Source organism: Sminthopsis crassicaudata, chromosome 3 (assembly GCF_048593235.1).
Source record: "Sminthopsis crassicaudata isolate SCR6 chromosome 3, ASM4859323v1, whole genome shotgun sequence".
Lineage (NCBI taxonomy): Eukaryota > Metazoa > Chordata > Mammalia > Dasyuromorphia > Dasyuridae > Sminthopsis > Sminthopsis crassicaudata.
In genome coordinates, this window is record NC_133619.1 from 516,975,373 (window position 1) to 517,001,181 (window position 25,809).

Genomic DNA, 25,809 nt, shown 5'->3' on the forward strand with positions numbered 1-25,809 from the left:
TCACTTATCCACTCCTTTGGACTAGATCAAGGCTTCTTAAGCATTTTCCACTCACAACCTTTTTGCTCAAGAAATTTTTATGGCATTCTGGGCATAAAGGTATATAAAATAGGTATACAAATCAAATTTTTACTGATAATAAATCATAATTTCATGACCTCCACATTCAGTTACAAGACCTTCTTTGGGGTCGCTAATCACAGTTTAAGACACTGACATCTAGGCAACTTTCTAAGAGTCAGAGAGAAAATACTGACTTGAATTTGCAAAAGGGAGTTTTCTTCACTTGGGAATTTCTTAGAGCAGTGAAATCACAGGTGCAGTCTCTATCCCTACCTTGACAACTAGGTTATGTGCAACAATCAAGATTTATTTTTGTTTTCTTTTTGGCTGTAAAATATATATATATATATATATATATATATATATATATATATATATATATATATATATATATATATATATAAAATTTTCTATTTTTTCTTCTGCAAATAATGTAAAATTTATAATTTTGGAAAAATTGTAATAAAATAATGTAAACAATGTTAAAAAATGAATGTAATGAAGGTGCCATAGTGGATAGAGCACCAGCCCAGAAGTCAGCCCACAAGTCAACTTGAATTTAAATCTGGCCTTAGACACTTAATAATACTATGTGATCCTGGGTAAGTCACTTAATCCCAAATGTCTTGCAAAAAATATCATCAATATTTCCCTTTCCCTGCTCTATGGCTATATGGGAATTACTATTCTACAAAATAAACTTTTAAATAAGTAAAAATAATAAGCATATTTCCCCTCACATCACTTCTCTAGGTTAAACATATCTAGATAATAACAATACTTGCATTTATATAGTGCTTTAAGATTAGCAAAGTACTTTATATATGTTGTCTCATTAGATTTCATTATCCTCTTTGCATCATTTCTGTTTTACAGGAGAATGGACTGAGGTGGAGAGAGATGAAAAGACTTGATCTATATCATAAAGCTAGTGGAAAAAAAAGAAAAAAAAAGCTAGTAAGACAATAAGGCAGAATTTTAACTCTACCTGACTTTAAGACCAGTAATCTAGTCACTTTGCCATCTAACAGCCATTTATACCAGTGGATCCTTATATGGCATAATTTTTACATCCACAGACTATAGAGTCTATAATATAGACTATAGTTATAGAGTTTATAACTGAAGGGGGCTTTCTATATTTTTTTCATGACAAAATTGAGACTTAGTCAGGCTTACATGGATTAACCCAATATCTCAGAGCTCATGAGAAGCAAATTAGAGGTTGGGACCCTGGTCTGAAATAGTAAACCACTTTTTAAAAAAAAGTTATATAAAGAACTAGAAGAGTATCTCAAGACATAGGGACTGCTGCTTGGGATGGAAGAAATGATGGTAAAACAATTGCTGAGGGAAGGCTGAAATATTTAAGATCTCTTCTGTATTCATTTTTACTTCTAAAGAGGATATTTGGTTTTTGTTGTTGTTGTTGTTGTTGTTTTTACCTGAGAATAGACTGAAAAATGATTAGTAAGCAGTCAAAACCCAAGGTCAGGCAGCATTTAACTACCCTCAATTAGTTTAAATCATCAGGCACAGCTGAATTACTTCTCAGGACACCAAAAGTAATGACAGAGGTGAATGCTGAGCCATTGTCTGAAAGATTTTGGAGAACAGAAGAACTCCTAAGGAGTAAAGAAGTAAATTTTGTTCTAACTTTTAAAAAAAGGAAAAGAGATAGAATCAAGCTTGGACTTAATTTAAATTTCTGGGAAAGATTTAGAAACATTTTAAGATGATGAAAACTTAGAAAGGAAATCAGTGATCATTAATGGTATCATGGCTTCATCAAAAATAGGTCAAGACTAATCCAGTTTCCATTTTCTGAAAGGTTAAGAATTAATGTCTTGTACGGGACTGAGAGTAAATCTCAGAATCAGAAAAAACTTGGATTTAAGTCCTATATCTGACATAGAGTGTTAAAGATTCCATGTAAATCATTTAAATCCCTATTTGTTCATTTGGCAATTTTTCTAAGACAGAGATTCTTAACCTAGCAGGAGGGAGGTATCTATGAATTTGTTTTAAAAAATATTTTGACACTTGTATTTCAATATAATTGGTTTCCTTTGTAATTCTATGTATTTTATTTCATTCATTTAAAAAATCCCCAGAAGAGTTGCACAGGCTTCACTAGATTGCCCACAAAGATTGAGAATATCTATTCAAAGCATATAAATTGCAGAGAACATGGTCATCTTCACTGGCAGAGATCCCTACAGGATCAGGGGATATTGGAGACATAATCTTCGATTTCAGCCAGGCATTTGAAGAAATCTCTTGTAGGTGAGATCAAAGGATATGGACTAGAAGAGAATACAGGGGGTAGATTCAGAATTGGTTGTGAAATTAGATCCAACCGAATAGTCAATAATGGGCTGAATGAATGCTCAACTCCAGGAGAAACTTATACTACAGAATATCCCAATGATCTAGGTAACGCTTTAATTGATATCTTTGACAAAGGCATAGATACTACCTTTGTCCAGTTTGTGTGAGAGGAAGTTTAGAGGGACAGCTAATATATCAAATAACATAAGTGGATGCAAGAAGATCATGACAAGTTAAAACAATGGCTAAGTCTAATAAAAATAAAATTTAATAGGAAGTAATGAAAAGTTCTATACCGGAATGCCAAAACCCCTCAACTTTACAAATACAGTGTGAGAAATTCATAGCTAGACAAGAATCTGTGAGAAAAGATGGGGGGGAGGTTTAATAATAGATTGTTAACAGTATGACATGGCAGCCAAAAAAGCTCGTATTAATAGACTGCCTTTAGAGAAAGCTTAGCATCTACCAGGGGTTCTCAAACTAGGACCCTCGGGCCAGGCTGGGGACGTTTATGGGCCGCCGGGTTATGGCAAATGGGCGGAGGGGCGGAGACAGTGTGAGCTTTTGTTTTTACTACAGTCCGGCCTCCCACAGTCTGAGGGGCGGTGAACTGGCCCCCCATTTAAAAAGTTTGAGGACCACTGGGTGCATGGTGCACATGGTCCACATCCAGGACATCTGATTCTGGGCACTTACTGTTGCCAGGTGGAGAGAAGCGGGAGAGCATGACCAGGTAGTATGGGGAGGTACTATGTGAAGATAGGATGTGAAGGAGAAACCTGAGCTGACCTCGAAGGAAGAAATTGGGTTGCTTAGGGGTGAGAACCCGCCCCGAGGGACAAGATGGCCGCCTTCTGATAAGTGAAGGCGGACATTGTTTGGGTGCTACGTGTGAATAGTGTTGGGGGAAGCTGGCAGAGGAAGAGAAGGGAGCTGCAGGAGCGGAGTTAGGAGAATCACGTTTTCTTTGCTGCTTTTCTACTTCAGAAAGAAGAATTAGACGCTAAAGCCCAGAGTACGGCGCTCGGTACTGGATGCGCCCACTGGCCTAGGATTTGGAGCGATAAGCTCTCAGAGCTACCCAGTCTCCTGACTACTCACTGGTAACCTGGGGGACCAGCTAATCTTTCTGGGCCTCAGTTTCTGGATAACTAAACCCGCGCTCCAGTTATCCCTCCCGGAGACGGGACTCTGTAATAAAGCAGAGCGCCCTCTGCCTTCAGACAGGACACCAAGGACACCTGACAGGCGGAGACGAGCTCGGGGGGCCTGTGCGGGACGGGGGTCGGGACCCTAACTAACGGCCCCTTTGTGCCCTCTGCAGCCCGCCCTGAAGATGTCGGCACCAGCCTCTACTTTGTGAATGACTCCTTGCAGCAGGTGACCTTCTCCAGCTCCGTGGGGGTCGTGGTGCCCTGCCCGGCCACAGGCTCCCCCAGTGCCGTCCTCCGATGGTATCTCGCCACAGGCGACGACATCTATGATGTGCCGCACATCCGGCACGTCCACGCCAATGGGACGCTGCAGCTCTACCCCTTCTCGCCCTCTGCCTTCAATAGCTTTATCCACGACAATGATTACTTCTGTACCGCAGAAAACTCTGCGGGCAAAATCCGGAGTCCCAACATCCGGGTTAAAGCAGGTAAGGGGAGAGCGAGAGGGGGGAGGGGCGGGGGAGGAGATCGGTGGGTGTAGGGACATCGGCCTAGAATCTAGAGGCGGAAGGAACGTGGGTGTCCATCTACTTCCTTTTGTAAACGAGAAAGCCCCTCTGAAGTCAGGAGGGTCTGAGTTCAAATGTAGCCTCAGACACTTAACACTTCCTGGGTAAGTCTAATTGCCTCAGCAAAAAAAAAGAAAAAAAAGCTGAGGCCCAAGGGAGTCAAGCTAGAGGCCTATGATTATACAGCCAGGCCGTAGCAGATTTAGAATTTGCACCCAGCTCCTAGACTCTAAATGCAGTATTCTTTCCGTTATACCATCATTAAGCACATTCCTGCGTTCTCTCCCCCAGACTAAATTCTGAAAATGAAGGCGAGGATTTATTTGTTAAAAATATTTTTTTATTTATAATAAATAAAAAAAATGTCCCTGAGGCAATTGGGGTTAAGTGACTTGCCAGGAAGTGTTAAGTGTCTGAGGTCACATTTGAACTCAGGTCCTCCTGACGTCAGGGCTGGTGCTCCATCCACTGCGGCCCCTAGCTGCAGGTTTGATTTTGATATGTTTTTATATTACCCCAAATGTCCTCTATATCTTTTCCTCTGTCTTTCCTGTTTTAAAAAGAATATTTATGAAAAGAAAAAAAAAACAGAAAAGACAAAACAATAAGCAAAAACAATCGATGTATGGGAAGAATCTGAAAAAAAAAATGCAGTATTTCTCATTGATACTCCTCCATACATGCTACCTCTGTAAAGGAGTGAGGGAGGTAGTTTCTCCTGCCCCATTTTTGGATTTCTGGCATTTTCTTTAGGAGATAGGTAGACCTGTGAAGTCATTCGGGTTGTGTTTAGAAATAATCCAAGGAACATCACAAACATAGGGTTCTTGACATTTGATTGGGGATGACTTTTTTTTTTTTTAAAGTATTCTCTAGCAAGAGAGATAAGAGAAGAAAGAGCTTCCAGCCGGAGGCAGTGTAGACGTTGTGGCAGGCTTTGGAAGTGGAAGGCGGAGTCTTCCGGAGGTTTCTTTAAGACAGAGCAGATGTTCATCTCTTTTGACTGGGCTACCTACCGTGAAGATTTTGTCACTTGGTTCAGTTGGAGTCCCTCCACACACCCCAGAGGGTAAAGGGCAGGGAAGGAAACACCTGTTTGAGAATAGCCAGATAACAATGGTGTTTATTGGGTAACTAGGAGATGGCTTGCCCCAGGTTCTCTGTCAGAAGACAGAATTGTTTCGCAGTGGTTAGAGAACTGGATCAAGGCTGTACCTACAACAAGAAAAGAATTTGGGTCAAGGGAATACAGCCAAAGACCTGCAAACCCCTGTTACTAATGATAAACTTGAAATGGTCTTTTTAAAGAAAAAAGGCTTATAGCATTAATAATAATAATGAAACCTTCCCAGGCCATTTGCCACTTCCCCAAAAGATAAACCATCTCTTTTCCTAAACTCCTCCCTATGTAGAGCTCTTATGTAGGTCCATCTGAGAAAGAGAACAGGTTTAGGGGGTTAAGGTGACATATTTTTGGTTCCTAGACAAACAGGGCTTAGAAGTCTAGCTGCCGACTCCACTCACTGGAGACCAGAGCATCTGTTCAGAGCACTCGTTCTGGATGGTTTTGAAGGGACTCTAGGAATACCTTCTCAACTCCCCCACTAGATGGGTTTTGTGCTCTTGGATGGATACTGATCCCTGGCCTGCCCCTTCATAGAGTCATCTCTCCTCTCCATCCCCCTCTGATAGGAGAGTCCTCTCTTCCTCTCCAGCACTGAGAAGCAGAGCTACTCTCACTCTATCCTCCTCCCTAACAGTCATACTAGAAATAAGGGATGATGTGTGAGAGGAGGAGGGAAAAAGGCTGAAAAATGTTCAAAGCCAATTATGTGCCTGACTCTTGATGAGGACAGAGGGGCTGCAGGTGCACAGTGAGGAGACCCGAAATGTTGCCTTGGCAACCATAAAAGAGGGTGGGGGAGGGGAACTGGCCCAGGTGCTTCCTGATGGGCAAAGGAGAGAGAACAGAGAGGACTTTGGAACCTTTAGTTCAATCTAAGAGAGTAAAAGCTGGGCTGCTGTTTCGAGGAATAGGTCTGGCATGGGATGGACTATTTATGTAAAATTGAGGGCTGGGGACAGGAATGCCACCAGGAGGAGCTCCACCATGTAGGGAAAGGGTACAAGGGAGGAATGGGACCTCTGCTTCTGGTGTGACAGGTCTATGGCGTCATCATAACTGATATTTGCACATCAAGTCTGCAAAGTGCTTTCCTTGCAACAATCCACTGGGGTTAGGGAGCACCAGTATTAATATCAGCATTTTACAGATGAAATCAAGATTTGGAGAGATGAATGATTTGCCTGCTGTCAGCTTCTGCATTTCAGAGCCAGAGTTTGAATCGAATTTGAGGTCCAGCCCTTTTTTGCATTGCAGCACACAATGGATCATCACCCAGAACTACAATGGCTTGAAGAGTTGAGATGGGGGCAATAGGAAATTGATCTCAGTCAAATGATTGTAGGGTGGTGAGGGTAGTGAGATTTCCTTGGTAATTAGATGATAGAATATGGCTCTGAAGGATTGAAAGCAGGGGAAGCTGATAGAGGATGAAGGACTGAGGGAGGCAAAGCTTAGGAGGCAGAGGCTTTTTATGGAAGAGTTTTGGAGGACGTCCCTTAAATATAATAGAAACCTGGAAAAGTGTAGAGAATTAAAGTTTTCTCTACATCCATTCAGCTTTCTTGTTATTAGCACTTAGAGATGCTGTTGTGTTTGGTGCTGAATGATGCAATTAAATTAAAGAATTCATTCCTACCCTTGAGGAACATGTAGTCTAGGATACAAGGCAGATAGAGAGAAAGTTCTTTTATTCCTTAAATGCAGAATTTCTGCAGAGCTTTATAAAGTGCTTTCCTTACAATAACTGTAGGAAGGCAGTACAAGTGTTATTACACTTTACATAAATACATTTTTTTTAAAGATAGGGATAGGGACTAGACCCATCATTTTCCTGATATGAGGATCTCCTGAGTAAGGAAACTCCATTTACCAATGCAAGGTGTCATCTTGTTCTCAATTTATAATCTTAGTAAGTTGCCCAGAATGCTGAGAGAGTAACGAGTAGTCACACAATTAGGAAATATCAGAGATAGAACTTGAATCCAAGTCTTCTTGGCTTTGAGATTACCATGCTGCCTCTCAAATACAGTTTTATATTTTATGAAAGGAGAAACTGAAGTTCAGAGGGAGCCACAGATTCTTGGCATTAGAAGAATTCTCAGTTTTTTCTTAGGTATTCTCCAGTGAAATAACTTATCCATAGGCACCAGAGTCCCTTGATTCCAAGCCTACCCCCAGTTTCCTGAGGCCTTACTGCCTTTCTGCTCTTTCCACATCTCCTCTTGAAGAAAATCACCAAGTTTACAGGTGTGGCTGATGGGCAGGGTCCTTTTTATTGATTGATTCCCTATTTTATTCTCCACAGAAACTATTTCAGACTTTCTCTTTTCTCCTCAAGATCCCCTTGCCTTTTCCTCCTCCCTCAATGAGGACCTTTCTTTTAAAAAAAAAAAAAAACTGGAAAAAAATAAGACTATGGAGCTTCCTCCCCTCCCATTTTCTTTATCTCAAATATCTATCTACCGTACTACCATCATTTCTAAATGTGTGATTCCAAAATCAATATAATTAAGACAATTTCTCCTCAGTCTTGCATATGGACAGTCTTGTATGGACACTTTAAAATGGATGTCCTGGAACCATCTTAACTCCAACATGTCTAAAACTGAATTTGTTATCTTTGTCCCTACATCAGTCCCTTCTTGCAAACATCTCAATTTCTATAAAGGCATAGCCCACTGTTCTAGCATCTCAAGCCTATAATATCAATGTTATCCTTGACTCTCACTGGCCCTTGACCCACTTATTTAATTAGGTGCCAAAGGTTGCCATTTCTCCTTAGAATAGCTCTCATAACTTCCCTCTTCCCTATACTCACGTAGCCAAAACCCTAGTTAAGGCCCTCACATCTAACCTCTTACTTAATGAAGGCACAGCCTCTTACTTTGTCTTTCTACCTCAAGTCTCTCCCCTTTCTAATCCATCCTATACCTTGCTGCCAAAGTCATTTTCCTAAAATTCAGATCTGACTCATTTTCCTAAAATTCAGATCTGACTCCTCTACCCAACTAATTCTGGTGATTTCCAATTTCTGCTAGCATCCAACAAAAACTCCTCTGATTAACTTTGAAATCCCTCTGCATTAACTTTCCAGACCCAGAGGCACTCCACTTATACATTCTGTAGTCTAGCCAAACTGGATTCTTTCTGTTCCTCACATAGAACACTTGCTTTCCCATCTCCCCATCTTTACACTGGTCATCACCATTGTATAGAATGCATTTCTTCCTTGTCCTCTCTTCCTTTAAGATGTAATTAAGGCATCATATCATGTTTTTGCCTTCATAGAGAACTAGGATCACAATGGATAGAGCACTGAGCCTGAAGTCAGAAAGATCTGAGTGACCTTGTTCAATTTACTTCTGTCAGTCTCAGTTTCCTCATTTGTAAGTTGGGGATGATAATAGCACTTCCCTCCTAGAGTTATGATGAAGACCAAATGAGAACATATTTGTAAAGTGCTCAGCACAATATCTGGTATGTAGTATGTACTATATAAATACTAGCTCTTATTTCCTGATTCCTCCAACTTGTGACCTTTCTAAACTACCTAGTAGTACTAGTACTACTTTGGTATATTTGTATTTATTCATTTTATATTTTAATTTGTACTTAATCATCTTTCTTGTTAGAATGGAAGCTCCTTGTAAAGATTATTTCATTACTTGTATTTCAAAAACCTAATACAGTGTCTGAGACATAATTAGCACATAATGAATACTTGTTGATTGATCGATTGGTTCTTAGAAGGGCTATATCAGGAAGAAAGTGTTCAGGAGAAGCTAGGCTGCCAGAGGAAAGACATCCCAGTGGGGTGGGATTTGGGGGCAGTAGAGAAATTGCTTAAGGAGCTGGGGATGGATGGAGTAGGAGATGTATGTCAGTAAGGGACATATCAGGAAGAGTGTTGGGAAGATAGAATGCATGTGAGGGATAAGGAGCAGAGGCATTTGACTTTGGATAAGTCAAATTTTCTGGATCTCATTTTTTCAAGCAAACTTTTTGTACTAGATGGCATTTTAAGATATTGTATCTCTAATCTATGATTTATGTATTCTTTGGGTTCTGGCTATGTTGCAGTCCAACTGTCTGACTTGATATTTTCTCCCTGATCTCCATTGTTGCAGTCTTCAGGGAACCCTACACCGTCCGGGTGGAGGATCAAAGGTCAATGCGTGGAAACGTGGCTGTCTTCAAGTGCCTCATCCCCTCTTCAGTGCAGGAATATGTTAGTGTTGTGTCCTGGGAGAAGGACACAGTCTCCATCATCCCAGGTAAGAGAAAACTAGAGCACCAAGGAGGATGGATTGGGGATGTGTGTGGAGGGTAAGTGATTGATTATTCATTGGTGGTTGAGCTGGTGGTTGTCAGCAAAAGGTCTTGTTTGTTCAGTTTTTATGACTGATTTGTTTGTGGTTTGGTGATATGTTGGTGAAGTTTATTCTGAAAAGGTCATTGCCCTTGTTTGGTGAGCTCTTTGTTGGTGGTAAATAACTTGTCAAGAAGGACTGACTGGTTTAGAGTTTAGAGACAAAGCCATCAAGATGGCAGTGGGAACCTTGCTATGGAGTTATTTGTGATCATGACCTTTGGGATGGAATTTTAGGTATGTGATCATTTTTTTTTTGTGTGGGGGAGAAAATGCCAACACTGGGGAAGTTTATGAGACGAGGTGATAGTGACCAAGGACTGAGGGTCATTTATTGGATGTTGAGTATTAAACTGTATCCTAAAGGGGTGAGATAATGCTTAGTCTTTTCATGATTGGCCAGAGGCCTCTTCAAAATGTGGGTGCTTTTATTGTCCTAGATTCGTGTCCATAGATAACATGTAAGTGTCAGACTTCCCAGGATATTGTAGTGGCGTGGATCCAGGCTGTCACACGGGTGAAGTAATCTGACCTGAAGCAGAGGATGTGGGTAGGGTAGAGTTTTTAGCAAACCAATGAGGGGAGACAGGTGCCAGGATCCATATAGTAGGTGACCTGGATTTCAGGGTTGGCAGTCTTACAATGCTTTTAGATTAAAGAAGAAAAACCCAAACCCTTCCACCGAACTGGAAGCTCTAGTTCCTTTCCCCATGTCGGGTTTGTTCCTCCTCCTTGGCATGTTTCTAGGGATCTCTCTGGATATTTTCTTACTTTACTCTCAAGGCTGAAGGAGAAATGACTTTACTTGGGGTTCTGGGAAACTGTTTCAAATTACAGGCCTGAAGTGGTGGGATCTGAGGGAAGGAAGCCATAACTTTACTGGCATATGGTGGGCAACTTTTCACAGACTGTGAACTGGGAGGGTTCCCCTAAGCAGCCAAGAAGCTCCATTTTATAGACCCAGAGCAATGAAGTGACTTTCTTCAAAATCACAGAAATAGCAAACCACAGAGTGGGTTTTGAACGTAGATCTTCTTAGTATAAAGCAATGTTCTTGCCATGATACCAGATTTTTTCATATCTTTTCCCAATTGAATTGTCTGTACTTTGAATCTTTTGTAGGAAGGTGTGTAAAATAGCCTAGCAGTCCACCAGTCCTGACAATATATTTAATTAATTCAATTTGAATGGCCTCTAGGATAACAGGCTAGAGAACTGGCCTCAGAGTCTGGGTTCAAGTCCTGCTTTGAACACCCAGCTGGCTATGTGACCCTGATAGGGAAGGCTTGGACTTGTATTAGTAGAGCAAGTTTCCTCATCTGGGAACTCCCTATTCTAATGAAATCCAGTCCCTGCTCCTTGAGTGGCACCTACATGCTGTTAAAATCACCAATTTTTGGATGCATCGGGGCTTGAATGGGTTGGAGTTTTGAAGATTGTGAGATGGCATTGAATGTCAGGAAAGAGATTTTAAACTTTATTCAGTAGGCAAGCAAAAGAATGATATCACTAAATGTTGTTCAGTCATTTTGGTCATGTCTTACTTTCTGTGACCCCTGTGGGATACTTCTTGGCTCAGATACTGGAAAGGTTTGCCATTTACTTCTTCAACTCATTTTACAGATGAGGAAACTGAGGCACATGGGATTAAGTAACTTGTCCAGGGACACACAGCAACTACATATCTGAGGGCAGATTTGAACTCAGGAAGATGAGTCTTCATGACCCCAGCTTGGCACTCTATGCAGTGTACCACCAGCTTAACTGTCCCATGATAGATATATGTTTGAATCAAATTAGTTTGACAGTTGTTTGAAGGGTGAATTGAAAGGAAAACAGCTGAAGTGGGAAGACCTATTGGTAGACTATTCCAGTACTCTTGCCCAGTTCAGAGTAAGGAAGGTCTTTTCTAGAGTGCTATTGATTGGAATAGAGAATAGAAAGGAGGTACAAGGTAGGGGCTGGGGACAGAAGCAAGGGATTGTTGCAGAGGTAGTTAGTAAATGATTGACTGGATATGAAAAGAAAAAGAGAGGGAAGAGTAAAGGGGAATTTTACAGCTTGTGAGTAGAGAATGAATAGCCAAAAAGCATGGAAGCTAAAAGAGCACGATGTTTGCATAGCACAAGAAAGACAGAAAACTGACTCAGTTAGGAAGGATTGAGAGCAAAACTTGGATGTGTAGGAGAGATGTGGAAGGCCTTAAATGCCAGGAAAAGGAATTTGAACTCTGGTAGGCATTGGGAAACTGAGGCAGGTGCTCTCTCTCTCTCCTTGACTCCCACATCAAGTGGGATTCTATGCTGATTCTATGAAACACTTCTTGTATCTGTCCCATCCTTTTCATTCCCACTGTTATCCCTCTGGTTCAGGGCCTCATTATCTCTAGCCTGGACTACAGTAATAGCCTCTTAATTGTTCACTGCTTTCTCTGCCTCCATTCCATCCTATACACTCCTGCCAGATGAATTTTCCTCCTGCATAGATCCAAAGTTATGTTCCCTGGCTTCCCCAAGCCCCACCCTAATTCAAACAACAACAACTAAATATAAATAAAAAAGTAAAAAACCACCAAGCCAGCTTCTGGGCTTCCCATGGTTTACAAGATAGCATTGCCTTAGTTTGTCATTCAAGATCCTCCACAGTTGGGTTCCATCCTGCTTTTTCAGACATTTTCCTTTCAGCTAGTCTGCATTTACTTAAACTCCATTTCACTGAAATGCTGCCCTCTCCCACTTCCATTCTTTTGTTCATGCTCCATGCCACCCACTACTCCTGGGCAGCTCTCCCTCCTGCACACACCTATCTTTGGTTCTTGAAATACTTCCTGATCTTTAATTAAAGTCCATCCAAAATGCCACCTCCTAAGTTTCCTTTCATCCTTTAGCAGAAAGCAATCTTATGCTCAAACTCTAACACTTTGAGGAAGGGGAAAAAAAGGAAGGAAGGAAGGAAAGGAAGAATGGAGAGAAAGAAGGAAGGAAAAAAGGAAGGAAGGAAGGAAAAAAAGGATGGAGAGAAAGAAGGAAGGAAAGGAAGGATGGAGAGAAAGAAAGAAAAAGAAGGAAGAAAGGAAGAAGAGACAGGAGGAAGGAAGGAAAGAGAAGGGAAAGTAGGAAGTAAAAAGAGGAAGAAAAAAGGAAGGAAGGGAAGGAAAGAAAAGAGGGAGAAAAAAAGAGGAGGGATAGAGGAAAGGAAGAAGGAAAGGAAGAAAGGAAAAGAGAAAAAAGGAAGGAAGGGAAGGAAAGAAGAAAGGAGAGAGGGAAGGAGGGAGAGAGGAGAGGGAAGAAGAGAAGGAAGGAAGGAAGAGAGAGAAGGAGGAAAGAAAGAAGGAAGGGAGGGAGGATTGATGGATTGATTTATACAGTGCCTATTATGTGATTTTGATCCTCAACAATCTTGGGAAATAGGTGCTTTTCTCATTTCCGTTTTACAATGGATACAAACACAGGTTAAGTGATGGCCCCACAGTTGTACATTTAGTAAGTGTGAGGGCAGATTTGCACTCAGGTCTTCAGTCTCCATACACTGTACCACCTGCTGCCTGAATAGACTTAACACATTTCAATTGGTATTATACATATTTGTGTTCCAGCTTTCTCTTCCCTGCTAGAATCTAATCTCTTTGAGGGTAAGATTGTGTCTTATTTAAATTTGTTTTTCCTATATTACCTAGCACTGTTTGGTGTATATGGTCATTATTACTATGATTATTGAATGTTTAATAAATACTTATTGGATTTTTGAGTCAGTCAAAATAATGCATTAATGCTCATAGGTATGCAGGAAAGTTGCATAGGAGTGAGCCTGAAGACTGTCTTCTCCGAACTTTAGCCCTGGTTCCTCTGGCAGAGATTGCCAGTGACTTGAAGGACTGTTGTTGGATCCTTTAGGGCATAATTATTACTAATCTGTGGCCTCTGGTTTCCTCAAAACCTGTTTAAATTTCTTTCCAGCCTTGGGCCTCTATATTTAATACTAATCTGCATAGCTGTTTCAAACCTCTGTGTTAAAAAGAATGCTTTGAGTTTGTAAAGGTCCCCCACCTTCTGCCAAGTCCCCTTCTCCTCAGCCCAAAGTGCCTCCAGGAATCTTTCTGACCGACTTTTCAGTTTGGTGGCTGCGGTCCCCTGGATCATGAAAGCTAACGAGTCCTGGAGGGCCACAATTGAAATGGTCCCCTGAACGACAAAGAAGTAGAGCTTCATTCCCCTCCCAAATGGATGAGGGGGGAACTCAGCCCCAATGCCATACTATTTAATATTGAGGAAGCACACTGTTTATGGATTTATTTTTTAATAGGATTTTGTACCGGACATGTAAGGCGCATGCTCAGAGTGGGCGGGTGGAAGTAAAATATGTCTTCTTGCTGGAGGGGAAACAAAATCTTGATGAGAGTCGTCCTTGGCCAGCAATGGCTGACCCCGAAGAGGTGATACAGAATTTTTGTTTCCTAGGATTCCCTGGCTTTCTGAGAGGAATCGTTGTTCTTATTCTTTAGAGCTGTTGGCTGGATTCAAACATTCCAGCAAAGCATGATAAGGGATAGCAAAGGAAAGCACCTTCTCCAAGGTGCTGGCTTATGATCCTGTCCCCTCTGGACTTGGAAGTGACCCCTTTCCCTTTGGGAAACCCCTGAGCTGGGGGTTGGGCGGGAGTGCCAGGGGGAACATGTCAACCCTGTGTTTCCAAGGGGATTTGAATGACATTAAAATTAGATCTGGAGGTTGAGTATTTACTCATAGGGCAGGGAGTTCTGTCCAGGGGTAGGAGGGAGCCTGGGAGCTTGACCATTAGTCACTGGCTTCCTGGCTATTCCTTCCCCAGCAAAAAGGAGAGTCCCAAGCCAGGAGTCTTCCCTGAGCAATGTGTCTCTTCAGCTTCACTTGCCTTGTTTCTCTTGTTCAATCCAGTCAAAGACAGGTTTTATTTTAAGATATGATTTTAAAAGCACAGAGCCTCTCACCTTCTGGCTGCCAGCTATTACCCTTTATTCTTGAGGGGGAGGAGATAAGAGGCAAGAGGGGAGCTTAGTCTCCTGGTGGACTGACTGGCTTTGGGCAGGGGAGGTAGGAAAAAGAGGGAGAAAATAAAATAGAATTAAAGTCTCCAGTGAAGCTGAGATGTGGCTTAATTTCCCATCTGTATGATCACTATTACAATGTGTATTATTGGTTATAAAGATAAATTCAGTCCTGTTCCTAATAGCTTTTAATTTCCACCAGAACTGATTATATCGATGTGAGCCTCCTGGTGGGAAATCTTTTTGCTGGTTGAACGGCCATCCTTGCCCCAGTGGGGGCTTTTGGATAGTATTCATTTGTTGGTCAGATGTGCTTGATTTTACCTCTGGAGATAAACTGGAATAATAACCCCTTATCTGTGTTTATGGGACTTCTAGAGTTTAGGTGATTATTACCTTGACTGGATTTGGAGCACAGCTGGGGAATGGAAAAGAAAAAACAAAATGGTGGCCCTGGTGACACTTGGCTTGGACGGTTTGATGCATTCACTAAGAAAGAAGGCAGAGGGAGCTGGGAATGGGGAAGAGGGGAAGAAGAACAGAATTGTGGCTCCTAGAACAGAAAGAATTGCTTTTAATTTTAGCCTCCGTGGGACAAAGTATGATAACATTTCCTTATACTTGGCTTCTATGTGTCTCTTGATGCAGTGCCAAAGTTATATTAGGGTAGCTAGGTGACATATTAACCCTTGCAAAACCTTGTGTTCCAAATTTTCCCTCCCTTTCCCCACTTCCTACAACACTAGATGGCAAATAATCCAATATATGTTAAACATGTTAAAATATATGTTAATTCTAATATATGTATACGTATTTATACAATTATCATGCCGCACAAAAAAAAAAAATCAGATTTAAAAGGAAAAACATTTTAAAAATTGAAAAAAATGAGGAGGAAAACAAAATGCAAGCAAACAACAGAAAGCATGAAAATATTATGTTGTGATCCACATTCAGTTCTCCCAGTCCTCTCTCTTCATCACAAGATCATTGGAACTGTAGGTTTGCCATTCTTGATCCTCAGTATTGTTACACTGGAGTTTTCTATGGCCAAATATTGAAATGGTTTAACACATGAAAGAGACTTGTAGACCTGGAGTTTTCCTGTGCAAATCTGCTTTTTTTTTTTTTTTTTAAATATTTTGCAATTGACATTATTTTTTAAAACAGCACACCAACTAAATGCAAGTTTATGTGATTTTAGAGGGGGAAGATGTCTTAAAAAGTGAATAAATCTAATTATCAGTGAATAAACCAAAGAGTACTTGCCTTCTTTGCAAGAAGCTGCTTTTACTTGGAGACTTGGGAAGGGTGGTTGCTTCAGTATCAAGCTCATTTTTCTCTGTATTAAGCTAAAAAGTCATTGCCCCAAGCTAGGGCAACCTCCTGTGAAAGCAGTCTACTTTTACCACTGGAAAAAGAATAGGTTAAAGTGAGAGGAACCATCCTACTTCTGCCCTGCGGTGTAACCGTTCTTCTGCAGAGATTGCTGATACAGCTGATGGAAGTTCAGTGTTTTACTATATCAAGGATCTTGGGCTGCTTATGAACATTACTATAAATGGAAACTTTTCATCATGTTTTATCAAGGTGCTTTCAGAAAAAATGAAGCCACCTTTGGCAAAAGGTCATTCTGTATCATAAATATTTTAATTAAAAGTGGCTTTTAAAAAAGTTTATAATCAGCTGATGGAATGGGGTGGTGAGTGACATACATCATCTGAAAAATAGTGATAACAGTATCTCAGTAGCCATTTGTCCTTAAATACATTATATTTTCCCCTAACTTCCCAACATAATCACTTTTATTTTTTCTTTTTTTTTTCATTTTAAGAACTTTAATGTAAAATTTTAAACTTTTTTATTGACAGACCATATGCATGGGTATTTTTTTTACAACATTATCCCTTGCACTCACTTCTGTTCCAACTTTTCCCTTCCCTCCCTCCACGGGTAGGCAGTCTTATACCTATTAAATATGTTATAATATATCCTAGATACAATATATGTGTGCAGAATCATACAGTTCTCTTGTTGCATAAGAAGAATTGGATTCAGAAGGTAAAAATAACCTGGGAAGAAAAACAAAATGCAAGTAGTCCACCTTAATTTCCCAGTGTTCCTTCTCTGGGTGTAGCTGTTTCTGTCCATCATTGATCAATTGGAACTGAATTAGATCTTCTCTTTGTTGAAGATATCCACTTCCATCAGAATACATCCTCATACAGTATTGTTGCTGAAGTGTATAATGATTTCCTGGTTCTGTTTATTTCACTCAGCATCAGTTCATTTAAGTCTCTCCAAACCTCTCAGTATTCATCCTGCTGGTCATTTCTTACAGAGCAATAATATTCCATATACCATAATTTACCCAACCATTCTCCAGTTGATGGGCATCCACCACTCAGTTTCCAGTTTCTAGCCACTACAAAGAGGGCTGTCACAAACATTCTTGCACATACAGGTCCCCTTCCCTTCTTTAAAATCTCTTTGGGATATAAGCCCAGTAGTAACACTGCTGGGTCAAAGGATCTGCACAGTTTGATAACTTTTTGGGCATAATTCTAGTTTGTTCTCCAGAATGGTTGGATTCATTCACAACTCCACCAACAGTGCATCAGTGTCCCCGTTTTCCCACATCCCCTCAAACATTCATCATAATTTTTTCCTGTCATCTTAGCCAATCTGACAGGTGTGTAGTGGTATCTCAGAGTTGTCTTAATTCGCATTTCTCTGATCAATAGTGATTTGGAACACTTTAATATGAGTGGAAATAGTTTCAATTTCTTCGTCTGAGAATTGTCTGTTCGTATCCTTTGACCATTTATAAATTGGAGAATGGCTTGATTTTTCTTTTTTTTTTTTTGAAACATATTTTATTATTTAGAATTTTTTCACAGTATATATGCATGAGTAATTTTTTATAATATTATCCCTTGTATTCATTTTTCCAAATTTTCCCCTCCCTCCCTCTACTCCCTCCCTTAGATGACAGGCAATCCCATACATTTTACATGTGTTACAATATAACCTAGATACAATATATGTGTGTAAATACCATTTTCTTGTTGCACGTTAATTATTAGATTCCGAAGGTATAAGTAACCTGGGTAGATAGACAGTAGTGCTAACAATTTACATTCACTTCCCAGTGTTCCTTCTCTGGGTGTAGTTATTTCTGTCCATCATTGATCAACTGGAAGTGAGTTGGATCTTCTTTATGTTGAAGATATCCACTTCCATCAGAATACATCTTCATACAGTATTGACGTGTACAGAGATCTTCTGGTTCTGTTCTTTTCACTCAGCATCAGTTGATGTAAATCTCTCCAGGCCTCTCTGTATTCCTCCTGTTGGTAATTTCTTACAGAGCAGTAATATTCCATAACCTTCATATACCACAATTTACCCAACCATTCTCCAATTGATGGACATCCATTCATCTTCCAGTTTCTAGTCACTACAAAAAGAGCTGCCACAAACATTTTGGCACATACAGGTCCCTTTCCCCTCCTCAGTATTTCTTTGGGATATAAGCCCAATAGCAGCAATGCTGGGTCAAAGGGTATGCACATTTTGATAACTTTTTGGGCATAGTTCCAAATTGCTCTTTAGAATGGTTGGATTCTTTCACAGCTCCACCAACAATGCATCAGTGTCCCAGTTTTCCCACATCCTCTCCAACATTCATCATTATTTGTTCCTGTCATCTTAGCCAATCTGACAGGTGTGTAGTGGTATCTCAGAGTTGTCTTAATTTGCATTTCTCTGATCAGTAGTGATTTGGAACACTCTTTCATATGAGTGGAAATAGTTTCAATTTCATCATCTGAGAATTGTCTGTTCATATCCTTTGACCATTTATCAATTGGAGAATGGTTTGATTTCTTATAAATTAGGGTCAGTTCTCTATATATTTTGGAAATGAGACCTTTGTCAGAACCTTTAACTTTAAAAATATTTTCCCAATTTGTTACTTCCCTTCTGGCTTTATTTCTTATAAATTAAAGTCAATTCTCTATATATTTTGGAAATGAGGCCTTTATCAGAACCTTTAACTGTAAAAATGTTTACCCAGTTTGTTGTTTCCCTTCTAATCTTGTTTGCATTAGTTTTGTTTGTACAAAAGCTTTTTAATTTGATATAATCAAAATTTTCTATATTGTGATCAATAATGATCTGTAGTTCTCCTTTGGTCACAAATTCCTTCCTCCTCCACAAGTCTGAGAGGTAAACTATCCTATGTTCCTTCGATTTATTTATAATCTCGTTCTTTATGCCTCCTAAATCATGGACCCATTTTGATCTTATCTTGGTGTACAGTGTTAAGTGTGGGTTCATGCTCTTTTTTCTTTTTGAGACAGAGTTAAGGGACTTGTGGGATCACACAGGTAGTAAGTATGTAAGTTTAGATTTGAAATCAAGTGCTCCCTTCAGGGAATTTAATTTTGATACCTGATCAGCTTAGGACTCCCAAATTCAAGAGATCTATCATTCTCAGCCTCCTCAGTAGCTGGGATTCCAGGATTTTTAACGTGTCTTTCCGTACTTATTTGTGTACGTGCTATTTCTCTCCAGTAGAATGTAAGCTCCATGAGGGCAAGTGTTATAATTTTTATTTCTGTTATTTGGTATGTGTTGATGCTTCTTGAATGGAAGTGAAATTGCTTCCTAGGAATTTCAGAGCATCCTTGGGCAGATGCTGATAAGATATTACATCCTGAAGATAATGTGTGAGGCATTGGAAGGAGCTCTGGATTGAAGATCAGGCATCTTGTGGGGAATCCCATCTCTACCACTATGTGACCTTGGACTTCAGTTTCCTTATTGCTTGGTGACTGCCTGATAGGATGGAAAGAATTTTGTGTTTGAAGGCAGAAGGTCTGGGTTTGAATCCTGGAACTACTGTTGACTCACCTGTGTGACCTCTTTGGTTCTTCTTAATGAAAGGTTGGGAGTAAATAATTGCTAAAATCCCTTCTGGCTCTGATCTGATCTATGAATCCATGTGTGTCTGAGTTGCTCGAACCCCCCACCAGTGGCAGATTCCCTGGGGGCTGCATCCTTGAAGTCTGTCACTGGCTGAGACAATTGTGAAAAGGAGAGTATTTGGTTCAGCTCCATTCTACATGAGAGAGAAAGGGGTGGGCCCTGCTTATCCACTCAGAGAATGGAGAGAATTCTCTAATGCAGTTAATATTCTAACTGTTCCTCATTCCCAAACAAAATGGGTTAGTGAGAGATCTCAATGAAGACATAATAAAAAGAAGAATACAGATTTGGCTTTTTCTTCTTTTTCTCCACATCTTCTTCCTCCTCCCCATCTCCCTATTGATTTCTCCCTTTTTTTCCTTTCCCCCCTTTTCTTCCATTCCCCTTTTCTTCTTTTCCCCCCTTTTTCTTCTTTTTCTTCCTTGCCCTCTCTCTTACCCTTCTTTCCCTTTTCTTTTCCTCCATCTCTTTTACTTTCCCAAATTGTTTCCTGCCACTCTTTCTCTCAATCTTTCTTTTACCATCTTCCTCTCTCTGGATTCTATTTTCTCTCCAGTTTTCCCTCTCTATCCTGCCTCTATGTGTTTCTCCTCTGCATTTTCTGTCTAAATCTCTTTTTGTTTTTTTCTTTTCCATTCTCTTCTCTCTCCCTCTTCTTTCTGAGCCTCTTTTTTCCTTTTTTCCTTCTCCTTCTCTATAATCTACCCTTTCCCCCTTTTTCTTCTCCTCTTCTATTTTTCCTTCTCCCTTTCCATCTGTGTCCTCTTCCTTTCAGTCTTCCTGTCTCCTATCTCTCTCTCACCTTCTTCCTTCTTCTCTGTCTTTCTTTCTTCCCTCAATCCCCTTTGTTTCCTCCTACCACTATCTCTATCCTTTTATTCCGATTCCTAAACAAATGGTTAGTGAGAGATGGCAATGACGATTTAATAAAATAAAGAAGCATAGAGGCTTCTCTTCCTCTTCTTCCCTCTCTCCTCTTTTCTCCCTCCTTCTGCTCTCTCTCTGTCTCTCTTTTTTTCCCTCTCATTCTCTCTGATTTTGGACAGCATGAATGGAGCTTATGAGGTGAGGAGATGGAACATTCAGCATCAGCTCATTAGAATCCCTTCCAATAACTAAGCAGGCAGCAGCCCTTTGCTGGAGGCCCCCATTCTGTTGGTCCCAGAGTCTTGAGCGGCTCACTCTCAGCCATGCGTAAATGCCTCATTTTCACCAGGTGCCTCTCCCTGCATGCTCATGTGTTGTATTTTGCTTCATCATTTAGTTCATGGCAGACACTGAATTTCCAGAGCATCCCCTGGGTGATTTTCCGGCACACACTTTGTGCTGGGATCTGGTCACTGCCGCAGTGGACACAGAGGAAACAATCTTGTTTGCTTAAGTTGGCAACAGTGTAAGTTACCCTGAAATCAAAGATAAATTCTTTATAGAAGGTTATTCTACACATAAATCATCATTAGACTACCTCATTTTTGTTTAATGCCTACCTCACTGTGCTGTAGTCTAAAAATGTGTGTTTAGGGAAGTCAAGGGTTGCGAGGAAATTATAGGGTTTTCAAAAACTCATTTGCTTTGCTGGTGCTCACATTGAAATCAATCTTGCCTTCAGTTCTCAAACTCATCGCAAACATAGAGCAGCACCCGCCGAATCCTGGCATTTAATGGAGGGTAGCATTTATTCGGGAGAGCCCACGGTGCTGAAAGAATGGCAGTTATGGGTAGATTGCACTTCCTGCCAAGCTAGGGATTTTGAACTCTGTTCTTTATCAATGAGTCTCCCTGGCCAGAGACTCTCAGAGCCAAGTGGAGCCATTGGTAACGGTAGCCACTGTTAGAAATATATTAGAGAGTGAGAGCTTGGCCCAGAGGCAGGAAATTCCAGGTTACATGATCATAGATGTATAACAGAAAGGAATTGTAGAAGTGGTCTGGTTCATCTTCCTCCACCCCACTCTCCTAGCAGCAGTCGCTTTATTTCTGAACCTTATTCACAGTTCCACCAGACCATGGGGAAGGACTGAGCAAATTAACCTGCTCTATCTCTCTGACCAACATTAAGTAGCCAGATGAGTAGCCCAGTAGTCCTCCAGCTGCCTTCTCTGCAGACATCTTGTGTCCTTACACATGCAGTTCTGCAAAGTCTATGTGTTTAAAGCACACTCATATAATTTTTCAGATAAGGAAACTGAGTCTCAGAAAGATTAAGACCCCAGAAAGAGTAAGTTAAAAAAAGGTGCTGTGAGTTAAATCCAGTGCTCTTGATAATATGCCACCAAAGTTTGGGTTTGAATTCTGTTTTTGGCACTTCTTAGCTCTAATGACCACAAGTTTACCTTTAAGCTCTCCAAGTCTTGATTTCCTCATCTAAAAAATGAGGATCATTATAGCTCCTTGGAGAGGAAAGGATATGAATTGTAGTGCTCAACTGAGTCAAATACATAAAACACTTTGGAAACCTTAAAGTTCCAAATAAATATTAGCTATTATTATCATCACTATAATGACAAAGTGAAAGAGAATTGGTGTGTGGGGTGAGGAGAAATCAGTAAGTGTTGTCACATGAATACTTTAACCAGATAGATGTTAGATATTTGTCCTGATATTATTTTGGAGATGGACATGGATGGAGTCGCATCAGGACTTTCCACTGCTGCCACTTATCAAATACCCTCAACTAATTTATTCCCAGTTTCATTCATTTTCTTTACTTTTCTTATATGTCTCTTCTTCTCTGCTAAGGACAAATATCTAACATCTACCAGAACAGGAATATTTATCATCATCATGACAACATCTTCATTTCTTAGTACTTTGGAAGAAGCTGTAGTCCTTTTGGATGTGGTATGTCTTCCTCGAGGTGTACCTTCCTCAAGAGCATCTATCTACGTAATACATATTTGGTCTAGCAAGAAGTCTTGTCCTAGGTCAGGATTTCTTCATATCATGGAACCCTTTGGTGAAGAATCATAATCAAAAAATGCTAAATTTCAAATATAATTTAATGAAAATAAAAATATAATTTTTTTCCCCATCTATGTTCACAGACATCCTGAAATGAATCTTTTGACCTGTTAAAGGTCTGAGTACCCTCAGTTTAGGAATGTTTGTGCTAGGTAAATAGGCTAAAATGTGAAATTTGTGACTGAGAAGAGTGGAGAGGAAGGGGGGTTGTTGGGGTAAGGGTCCTTCAAAGTTCCTGGCTTAGATGCCATGCTCTTGAAATGGGCTATGAGTCCTGGCTCTTGCTGAATTGAAGAAACCCACAGGGGCCTGCATTAGTTGGTGGTATGGTCAGTTAGTTGAATCTTGAGGTGGAATCATACTACTTTCCAATACTCATGGTAGGAGGGGAAAATTTCAATTTCGCAGGGGGCTCTATCTGTCACAAAGCTAAAACATGAGCCACTAAGTCTGCTGTCCAACCATAGGGTTTTGTGTTTTTTTTTTTTTTTTTTTTTTTAACAGAAAGGGTCAGGACAATTGGAGGTTCAAATAAACACTGTACTTTCTAAGCCATTGAACATATAGGCTTTGTAGAACTGCACATGTGAGGGGATAAGATGTCTGCAGAGAGGGCAGCTGGAGGAAAGGCCTCCTGAGCTGTGTTTCTCATTTGGCTGCTAATGTTGGTCATGAGGTAGGGCAGGTTAATTTGCTCAGTCCTTCCCTATGGTCTGGTGCAACTGTGAATATTCAGGCTCCAGAGAGAATCTGAAGTAAGGTTCAGACACAGGGGGACTACTAGTTCATTCCAAATAGAGAAAAGGCATTCATTCCACTCTCTGAAGCAGGGACACGTGCTGGTTGTTTCTGGACTAAAGGAGCAGGTTCGTAAAAGTCTGTTTTGGGGGGACAGAGCAGTTCATAGAGTAAAAGTCTGATTATGATTTAAAAGAAGACAAGACTTTTGTCAGAGGAAGTCCGTGTTTACATGATGCTAAAACTTCCAGTCAAATATACATACAAAAAAAGTCAAGCCACTTATTTTTGCCATTATCATGAGACAACCAGCTGACTGAAATGCTTACCCACAGAAATAGTGAATATTTAAGAACTGGAAGAAATCTTAGAGATCATCTAGACCAATCCCCTTATTTTCTACATGAGGAAAACAAAACCCAGAGATGTGGGCTCCATTTATTGATTGAATGTCTTGGGATTCCCAACCTGATTGCTCCATACTTGAGGGTAACACTAATTGTCCCAAAGAGATGTTGAGAAATTGTAAAAATAATTTTTTTATTTTAAAAAATATATGCTATAACCTTAAGGAAGAATTGTCACAAAGCTAGATTAAAGTAAAATAAGACAACTCTTCATTCTTCACGTTCACCATCCCAAAGCTAAAAAGTACTGTTATTTAGCCTCTTTAGGCCTCTTTTTTATGTTTATTTTTAAGTCATATTTTAAGTCATATTTTTTAACATTCATTTTTCAAAATTTTGAGTTCTAAATTCTGCTCCTCTCTTCCTTCCTCACCCCTTCCTTGAGAAGACAAGCCATTTGATATAGATTATATATATGCAGTTTTGCAAAAACTATTTTCATATTAGCCATGTTGCAAAAGATTTTAAACACAGACCCGAAAAAACCCAACAAGGAAAAATTTTTAAAGCTTTTAAATTATTCTTTGATTTGCATTCCTATCAGTTCTTTCTTTGGAGGTAGATAGTATTTTTTTAGAATCATAACTTTTTCGGAATTGTCTCAGATCATTCTATTGCTTAGAATAGATAAGTCATTCACAATTGATTACCATACAATATTGCTGTGTTCAGTGTTCTGCTCACTTTGCTTTGAATTAGTTCATGTATGTTTTACTGGGTTTTTCTGAAAGCTTTCTGCTCATCACTCCTTATTGTACAACAATATTCCATCAAAATGGTATACCACAACTTTTTCTGCCATTTCCCAATTTATGGGTATCTCCTTAATTTCCAATTCTTTGCCACCACAAAGAGAGTTAATTATAAATATTTTTGTACGTATCTGTCTTTTTAAAATTTTTATTGGACATATATCTGTTAGGATTACAAGGTGAGAACTCAGGTTGTCTGGACAGTTCTCTTGCTCAGAATTCACACCTTTGGTTCTGGCCTTTAAAGGGAGTATACATCTTTGGAATTCTGAGGGAGAGTTTACATGTTCAAAGGAGTTTGCACCTTAAGAGGAGCAAGTTCATTGGCTATAGGAGTTCTCACAAGCCCCGTTGAGTTCTCACTACAATCTCTTCAAGGGTAAAAGAAAGCAGCATAAAAGTCTGGAGAGTAGTCCTTATTTTCTTCTAATATTGGCTGCATTGGTTTTGTTTGTGCAAAACATTTTAAATTTAACATGTCTCTGCATCTTGGGGTTTACTCAGAAATATATAAGGCAGACTAAGTTGCATCAGATGAATAGTTGAACTTAGGTCAGTGTCTGATGATTTTTATCTCCAAAAACTGTTATGATGGTCAAATTTGACCAGTGATATACAGATTGGTGTGATAAAAAGGTAACAGGTTGGCTAGTTGCTATCTCTATTAACCTCTGTTTCATAGGGTCTCTATTTTCTCTCTAGTAAAATAAAAGATTTAGGCTATATTATCTCTAAGGGATCTTCTTTTAAACAAATATTTCTATATGAAGTTTTTTTTAAAAGGAAAAAAATAAAATCTACTTCTGCATTAACTGAGAAAATTACCCAGTTATAGTTTCTTATGTACATAAAATTAGAGGAGTGGACCAAAAAAAATCTTCATATGTATTTGCATTCATACTCAGACTTTAAAAGTTGGAAGGTATCAGGAAGACCATTGAACTCAGCATCCTTTCCTGGGTGGCTGTGCTCTCCACCACCTCAAACTTGATTTTTGGAGATTCCACGCAAAAGACTGTTACTGGTAATGAGTTCACTATATTCCAAGAACTTGATTCTCATGGCATGGTGTTTCCATTGTTCAGATGAGAAAACCAAGTAAAAGCATATTTGCCTAGTCAGCATCAGAGCCAGAATTAAAGGCTTTCTGGCTTCCAGAGAGGTATTCTTTCTCTATATAGAGTCTAATGGAGGGAACCATATGTAAACCTGGATATGATGAATTGCATCCTCATGATCTTACTATTGGAAAGTATCATTACAGTCTCCCATCCTAGGGAATGACTGTCTCAAGCAAGAAGTTGGACACTTTTGCTGAAGT

At 39.9% G+C, this 25,809-nt stretch overlaps 1 protein-coding gene across 2 annotated transcripts in view; it reads left to right on the top strand.

Annotated features, from left to right (window-relative positions):
* The window catches only part of DSCAML1 (DS cell adhesion molecule like 1), a 489,982-nt gene that overhangs the window by 20,438 nt on the left and 443,735 nt on the right, over nucleotides 1–25,809 (top strand). For both annotated transcript variants that reach the window (XM_074304150.1, XM_074304151.1), the window contains 2 exons: nucleotides 3,722–4,039; nucleotides 9,374–9,520. In XM_074304150.1, the coding sequence (XP_074160251.1) occupies nucleotides 3,722–4,039; nucleotides 9,374–9,520 (465 nt within the window). Of the gene's footprint in view, nucleotides 1–3,721; nucleotides 4,040–9,373; nucleotides 9,521–25,809 lie in introns of those variants that run through there.